Raw genomic sequence first — 8,349 nt, forward strand, 5'->3', positions numbered from 1 at the left:
ATATAAGTAGATTAGCCTATTTCCTTGAGAATTTGAGTTTGAATGAGATAGTATTTTACAGCTTACATTGTTATGCATTCCTATGTGGTAAGCTATGTAAAATTAAGTTTATATTTTGTTATATTGTGTTAAATGTTTCCACTTATAATATTTATGCACATTATTTTTTACCATATTCTATGTATGTATACTTTTCTTGTGTTCAAGACATTTTGTATATTGATACAATTTGGGATATTTATCTTGCTGCCCTTTATAGTTCTACCTCTTGTCTTGACACTTATACTCTACCTCTATTTTAGGGATTTACATGTAGGTATATGTAAATAGTTATATTGTTTAAGTATTTGTTCCTGCTTTACTCAGGAAAGTTTTAATCAGTCTTTTTAGCTAAGTTCCCGAGTATTATAGATTATCTTCACTCACATTTCCTGTACCTATGAGATTAGTCAGATATAGATGCTTAATCTTCAATCCTTCATAGACATGCAGAACATGGCATTTAAATGTTTTAATATTAGTACTCCTTTGACATGAGACACTGTTGCTCCTGACAGCACCGTGCATTTTCCCGAAAAATATGTTGGACACTGTTGTTGCTCCTGCTGGAGTTCAATCTCGCCTCAGCTAATGGCCTGTTGGGCATAGAATTGCCCCCACCTTGACCACTGATTTGGACATGCAGTCCTATGTGCTTGCAGGAGACAAATATAGAAGACTGCTTGACCTTGCCAAGTCAGGGTAAGACAGCCATTCTATTTCCCTGCTGTTGTTGTGGTCTGTCAAGTTCTCTTGGCCTTAGCCAAATCTGGGTGTACCAACGTCGCTGTGAGACCTAGGGTGACTGTTCAGGTGGCTTGCTGTTTCTGTCCTTGCTGCACCGTTTTGGAAGTTGTCCATCCGCATTTCCTGTCTACTCTAGTATTGTTATTTTCCTTCTCAGGTCTTGATGAGGTTGAAGATTAAACTATCACAACTATTATTCTCTCTTCCTAGTTAGATATATTAGGTACTAGACTTACGTTTTCCAGCTTAGGACAACTCTATTGTAAACTCCATTATGCCCTCACCCTAGGACTAGATATGTAGGTCATTTTGTTCTCGATTTTCCTTTTCTTAGAGCACACTTGTTATTCACTGTTTTGTATATAGTTTTGTATTAAGCCTAAATCTTTTCTTTAGACTAAAAGGGGAATTGTAGTGAGGTAGTCCTTCTGTAGCACTGACCACGCCCATTGGGGGGTGGAGCGATGGGCGGAGGTGACCTGAGGAAGGAGGTCGGAGGGGGCCAGGAAGGCGCTCTCTTTCTGGTGTGACTCGGACAGGAGAGGATCGGGTTGAATTTCCTGGTGTTCATCTGTCTAGGTTGTAAGTTATTTCTCCCTGAATAAACATCTATTCGGCCTATTTGTTTATCCTGACCCTTATTTACCGCAATAAAGAAAGGAAAACACTTTTTCAGTAGTTGTGCTGTTCTGACTATAACTCTACAGAGTAAAGTAGAGGAGCATGCAGTCAATGACACCAACTCAACTCAGTAGCGCTCTGTGTGTAGAAAGTGCTTTAAGGAATACGAAGATGGTGAGACATGGTCTGTGGTCTAACACTTTGTCTACTTTCTTGGCGTTGGGGAAGCACCCCTCCCAATAAAGGGAAGGCACAGCACAAAGGCCAGGGAGAGTCGGTGGTTTACCAAAAATAAATTTCTTTATAGAATTAAGGACGTTTGAAGTAAAAGGATCACTTAGGATAGTTTAAAAGTTCAACCAAATGATGATTGGTAGGGTTCGTTTCTGCAGCACTCACACTAAAATTCACTGAAATTGAACAACACAGAGGGTTAGCATGACCCTGACCAAGAAGGCATGCAAATTTGTGTTTTATATTTTTAATCAGAAAAAAATCATAATTTTAGTGGTATGTATTCTACACTTTTGACTAAAGTAAAATATTTCTTTTCTTTTTGGGAGAGGTCCCTTTTTTTTTTTTTTTTTTGAAGGTTTTCAATGATGTGGACAGTGTTCTGCCTGCATGTATGTCTGTAGGCCAGAAGAGGGCACCAGATCTCATTACAGATGGTTGTGAGCCACCATGTGATTGCTGGGAATTGAACTCGGACATCTGAAGAACATCCGGTGCTCTTAACCTTTGAGGCATCTCTAGAACCCAAGTAAAAAAAATATTTTTTGGCAGGGGGGAAGGGGGATTGTTCTCGAGGCAACTTCATGTGGCATCTAAAAACTGGTAACACATAAGAACTTGTACCCAGTAACATTAAATTTATATGTTCCTGTTACTGGCTGTTTACTGTTCTCTTTATTCTCCTGGTATATTGATCTCTGAAAATTCTATATTGTATATCTTCAGTATTGGAGTAAAGAATTGTTGGTAAATAATTTTTGTTTTGCTTTGTTTTAAGCCAGGGTTTCTCTGTAACAATCCTGGGTCCTGGCTGTCCTGGAACTCGATTTGTAGACCACACTGGCCTCAAACTGAGTGAGATCCGGCTGCCTCTGCCTCCCAAGTGCTGGGATTAAAGGCAAAGGCCACCAAGGCCTGGTGTAGAAGATTACCAGGACTTGCGTTGGGACAGACAAGGTGAAGCTGGAGGAGTAGGAAGCAATTAGAAAATGCAGAAGCAGTTGTGGCAGATTAAATATGGAAAGCAAGGAGGCCACGCCACACAAAGGCCGAGTTTTATACTGGGTTAGCTAAATGCAGGGGAAGCATTCCTTCAAACGCAGTTGGAAAGGAAGAGCAAGCTGATAGTAGTGGGCAGATGTGAACATGCTCCTTCTGTCCCCTCTTCCGGGGACACCCTCTGCGCTGGGGTTCGGCTGTGGCTGTCAGCCTTAGGCGCCATCGCATATCCGGCATAAGGATCTACTAGCTCCCACTGTTTTTAGCTTACTTGTTTCACATTACCCAATCCATCCTACACCTTCTTGTATCCCTTTAACTCTCCTTGTCCTTATTCATCTATTTCTGGACACATCACAGTTGTGTGTACCTTTTTTTTTTTTTTTTTTTTTTTACAGACAGAAACACGGCACAATCTAGGAGGTAAAATCACTTGGAACACAGGACTAAGAACCTGAGTTCAAGTCCCTGGATCCCACTGTGGAAGGAGAGGACTCCCTGAAATTGACCTCTGACCTCTCTACCTGCACGGTGGCACGCAAACACCCACACTCATACATATACAATAAGAAAATAAAAACTTTAGGAAGATACACACCCATTTGTTTAGTTCTGTGTTTGTGTAGGCATTGGAAATCTATAGAAAGAGGCATAGTAAACTTAGTAATGCTTACCACAGATCACAGAAATGTGAGAAGAGACAAAGGACAAATATGGGTACCACATTTATGACGTTAGAATTCCTTAACACACTAGGCTTACATTACTTACTATTTTTATAATTTAAAATATTTACGTTCAGAGCTTGGCATGCTGGTACTTTAATTCCAGAACTCTGGAGGCAGAGACAGGCAGATATCTGAGATCAAGGTCAGCCTGGCCTATAAAGCAAATTCCAGGCCTATATACAAAATGAGACCCTATCTTAAAAGTAAACAAAAGTGGGCTGGAGAGATGGCTCAGAGGTTAAGAGCACTGGCTGCTCTTCCAGAGGACCTGAGTTTAGTTCCCAGCAACCACATGGTGGCTCACAACCACCTGTAATGAGATCTGGTGCCCTCTGCTGGAGTGCAGGCATACATGCAGGCAGAACACTGTATACATAATAAATGTCTTTAAAACGTAAGAGCAAACATAAGTTTATTTCTACTGGTGTGTAGACATGTGAGTGTGTGCACTCGAGTACCAGTGTCTGTACTAAGCAGACTGCTAGGCCCCTTGACGCCACTAAGTCATCTCTCCATTTATTATTTAAAAAGAACAAAGAGAAAGAAGACCCTAGGTTATACGATTAGACCAGGCACACCAGGGCTCGCTGGTTAGTTTGCCCAGATCCCTAGCACCCTCATAAATAGTCCCGTCAGTGCATGCTTCTAACACCGCGCTGCAGAGCAGAGACAGATGATCCTGAGGATTTGCTGCTCAGCCACTGAGCCCAAAATAGTGAGCCCTAAGTTCAGTGAGAGACAGCGTCTCTCACTGGTGGAGAGGAACTTGAGGAAGGCACCCCTTTGTCAGCTTGCGGCCTCCACGTGAGCTTGCATGTATAAGAACACTGACACACACGAGAACATCCATGAATCCAGCGTAAGAACCAGCAAAACAGCAGCAACAAAAAAAGAAAAAAAAAACCCTACACTTTAAAAAAGATTTAATGATAAATACATATGAGTAGAAATGGTTAAACTCTTGAATGAAGGGCCATCCGAGGACTCTCCATCACGGCTCCCAGCCCTTCCCTCCAGGCTGACGGGGCAGCTGGAGGCCCACCAAACCAGCAGACTCCTCCACCGAACGCCGCCCTTGCCATGAAATTCCTGGTGAAGGGCTACGTGCTGTCGGACACTCCGCAAGAGGCAGAGATAGGTAGCAGCTTGGAAGTGAAGCTCATGCTGGGCCCTGCACAACTCCTCACTGGTGACCTAAAAAGGGTAATTAACAGTCAGTCCGTGTTTTTAACCTATGTAGAGGTTTAAAAAAAAAAAAATACATGCATCCATGCATCTCCTCCTTTTAAACAAATTAAAGCTGCTTTGTGTTTCTGTGACCTGAACATGGCATATACCTTTTGTATAGGGATCCATTAAAGAATCTGCTAAAATGGCCACTCCAATATGTGGTTTTTGGCTTGGGTTTTTTTGTTGTTCTTTTGTTTTTGTTTTTTTTTTCCCCCCAAGACAGGGTTTCTCCATGGCCCCAATGGGCGTGGTCAGTGCAACAGGTGGGCAGGGTAGGTATGTCACTACACCTGGCTGTCTTGGAACTCACTCTGTAAACCAGGCCTGGCCTTGACCTGACAGGCTTACCTCTGCAGGTGTGCACCATCAACAGTGCCTTAGGGTGTGGCTTTTCATAAGAGACAGAATATCCAGAGGCATCCAGAAGAGTCCAGAGCAGAGTGGAAGAGATGCAGTGGACTGAACGTGGCCAGGGCCGTGAAAGATCCGGAAATAGTGAATTTTAAGGACCACGATAGCCAAGGGCAAGGGACAGAGTGAGCTGGGACAGACCTGTGGGTTGGGGGCGGGGCAGGGCTGGGGGTGGTTAGCGGGGCCACGGTGGTGCTAGTGTAGGGGCTTTTAAATGTACCAGTATTACGAGTAGGGATGGTGAGAGCCCAGAGGCTAGCATGGGCTTTGATGTTCAACAGTCCAATGGTGAGCCAAGTTCCTTCCGCTGGGAGCAAGAGAAACTCCTTCCGGTTCACTAAGGAGCTCTGGCTGTCCTGGAATTAAACTCCAGACCAGGCTGGCCTCAAACTCAGAAATCTGAGTGCTGGGGTGAAAGGCATTTGCCACCACCGCTGGGTGCACCTTATTCTTGATATTTGGCCCAATTTTGTAGTACAGTCCCTAACATTGTGCCTTTTAAAAGCCAAGTGAATTTTAGGTCTAAGGCTTTGCATCGCACAAATTCAGCGGTTAATATGATTGCTCAAAGACATCAGCTTTCCTTCTCCCAACTCCTAGTTCTGCTTATTGTTGCTTAGGTAGCTCCTCTTGAATTTGACCTTGTCCAAAACGTAGAGAATTAGTCACTACCCCATTGCCGTCTGATACTGAGGGTATGGAGTGTGGATTTCACAGTGGTACCTCCTAAGGATAGCATTCTGTGTGTTTGTTACATCAGTAAACCATGAAACCTGTGGCTGGATATGGCTCAGAGGTTAAGGCACTGGCTGTTCTAGAAGTCCTGAGCTCAATTCCCAGCACCCACATGGTGGCTCAGAACCCTCTATAATGAGACCCGAGGCCCTCTTCTGGCCTGCAGGGACACATGACGACAGAAACACTATACATAATAAATAAATCTTATTAAAAAATGTATCCTGTTATACACCAAGCTAATGATGTGGCTGGCAGTGCGATCATTTTATAGAATACAAGTCATTGCTTTTCTCAATGGTAAACAATATATTACACAATTAAAAAGCAGTACCTACACTTGAACTGTCCAATATTCCCCACCTCAGTATCTTAAAAACTGCTTTTGTCTGGCCTATGCCTTTAATCCTTGAGCTCAGCTGATATCTGAGTTCAAGGTCAATCTGGTCTACATGGCAAGTTCCAGGTCGTTCAGCCTAATAGAGAAATCCTGTGTCCTCCCTCGCCCACACACTGCTGCCGCACAAAAACATTGCTTCCTACAAAAACTTGAGTGCGGGAAGCGTGGGGGCGGGTGCCTGTGCCCTCCTTGTGCTCTAACTGTACCGACGCGGGGTCAGCTCCGTACAGAGCCCGCCCTTATCCCATTGCACACCGGGGGGTGGCAGGCATGGAGTCCCCGTGGACAGTGGGCGGCAGCGGCCTTGGGGGCGCAGGCTAGGCCGGGGCTGGCGGGGGTTCGGGGTGAGAGTCGCGGCTGGAAGGCAGGTGCGAGAGCCCGCGAGCACCGCGCCGCCCGGCCCCGCCCCGTCCCTCCCGCCCCGGAGCCGTTTGCACGCGGCTTCCGTACCCGGTGCGCCTGGAAAGCCTTCACCAGGTACCGGTAGGCCGCCGTGTCGCGGTACGGTCGCCCGGTGGCCGCGCTCAGGTAGCGCAGCTCCCGCAGGAGGCCTCTGAGAGTGCGCGCCGGGCTCCCCAACGCCGCCATCGCTGCGTCCTCCCTCCCGGGCGCGGGGCTCGTTGGTCCGGCCCCGCCCCGTGCGCTGCACAGCGCCGCCTACCGACGGCCCCGAGAGGGCACCGCGGGGCAGCGCAGCTCTGAATCCCCAGCTGCAGTGCGGCTCCCCTGGCCACCGCGACGCGGGGCGCACCGCTGCGGGCACGGGCCATGCGCAAAGGATCTGCCCATTTCTGCCCGGGATGCCAGAATGTGATTCCCGCAGCGCAGGGGAAGGGGAAGCAGGGACTCGCTTCCCGGTGTGGCGGGCAGACCGCAGCCTCGACCCGCAAAGGCTCACGCCAGCTTTAAGTTTGTTCCAAGACGGCCAGAACCCGTCTCAAAAATAAACACGTACGACAACAACAAAATGAATAGTAGATCAAGCTCGGTGATCTACTTTGGAAAAGATCAAGAAAAGAAAGCTCCACCCCAGATGGGACTCGAACCCACAATCCCTGGCTTAGGAGGCCAATGCCTTATCCATTAGGCCACTGGGGCTCTGCGTGCTGAGACGCTCAAACATTATAATCAAGTCATTTCCTCTTTCTCACGTCATCACTTAACCTTTGTTTCATCCTATCCCGGGGACCCAGACCTAGAATCTGCCTGGAAGGGATGCCTGCTGGGAAATGTAGTTTAGAAACCGAGAGCCAACGATTTTTTTTTTCCCCCTTCTTCCTGCAAACAGCTGGGGGCTTTGAAAGCCGGACGGGCTCCATCTTTTGCTGAGTTGCTCTGGCCCCTGAGCGTGGTAGATCTGCGCCCGAGCAAAGAGGGCCTGCGGGGACGCAGAGCCAAACCTGCTGGAGAAATTGCCGTGTCCTTCCTCGCTCTGACTCTATTCCCCGTCGCGTTTCTCCCTGCCTTTGCTCCAGCTGGCAGTGTTCCGTTTCTGCTCCCGGTTGCTGTGCCACTTCAGCAGTCACCGGTGTGTGAGAATGGTTGCCTCCATTTTCTAACAGAAGAGACAGTACAGCCCACTTAAGCTGCCAGACTAGACCGTACCTCGTTAGCATCTTACATCTTAACCTGTGCTAGCACCGGCCACTTCCTGTCACCCTCTGTCACCCCAGCCCAGCAGCCTTCGGGTTCCCTCTTTCACATGCTGCAGTGTATTTTAGAGCAGCTCTAGGCCCTTACGCTTTACGTGTCAAGGTTCAAGTCGCTTTTGTTGCGACTTCAGAGATTGAGGCAGGAGGATCCCTTAGAGTTGAAAGCAATCCTGAGCAACATAGTTCCGGCGTGAGACTCTGTCCCAAATAACATAACATTTAAAAAATAAAAACTAAAAAGGTTATTCGCTTCTATTAGAACCCAGACCAAATTCTTAATCCATACTCATTTGCAACTGTCTGACTCTAACTCCTGGCGGCTGGTTCTGTGTACAGGACTCAACCTGTGTGTCAGGACTCCCTTCGGGGGGGGGTGTTGAATGACCCTTTCACAGGGGTCGTCTAAGACTATTGGGAAACACAAATGTTTACATTGTGTTTAATTGCTACAAAGTAGCAATTAAAACAGCTTCCTTGCTGGGGTATTAAAGGGTTGCAGCATTAGGAGGGTGGAGAACCGTTGTTCTAAGCTATGAGGCACACTGTGTGAGGG

At 46.8% G+C, this 8,349-nt stretch overlaps 1 protein-coding gene and 1 non-coding gene across 2 annotated transcripts; both read right to left on the reverse strand.

Moving 5' to 3' along the window:
• Positions 1-4,274: 4,274 nt before the first annotated feature.
• Positions 4,275-6,738, reverse strand: Fmc1 (formation of mitochondrial complex V assembly factor 1 homolog). Its single transcript, XM_051174731.1, is given in 3 exon segments — positions 4,275-4,439; positions 4,442-4,562; positions 6,595-6,738. Coding segments are annotated over 3 exon segments (339 nt in total). The 5' UTR covers positions 6,733-6,738; the 3' UTR covers positions 4,275-4,359.
• A 431-nt stretch (positions 6,739-7,169) lies between these two features.
• Trnar-ccu (transfer RNA arginine (anticodon CCU)) lies at positions 7,170-7,242 on the reverse strand. The gene has a single exon. It is a non-coding gene; the product is annotated as a tRNA-Arg (tRNA).
• Between the last annotated feature and the right edge of the window lie 1,107 nt (positions 7,243-8,349).

This window comes from Phodopus roborovskii, unplaced genomic scaffold (assembly GCF_943737965.1).
Source record: "Phodopus roborovskii unplaced genomic scaffold, PHOROB, whole genome shotgun sequence".
Taxonomy (NCBI): Eukaryota; Metazoa; Chordata; class Mammalia; order Rodentia; family Cricetidae; genus Phodopus; species Phodopus roborovskii.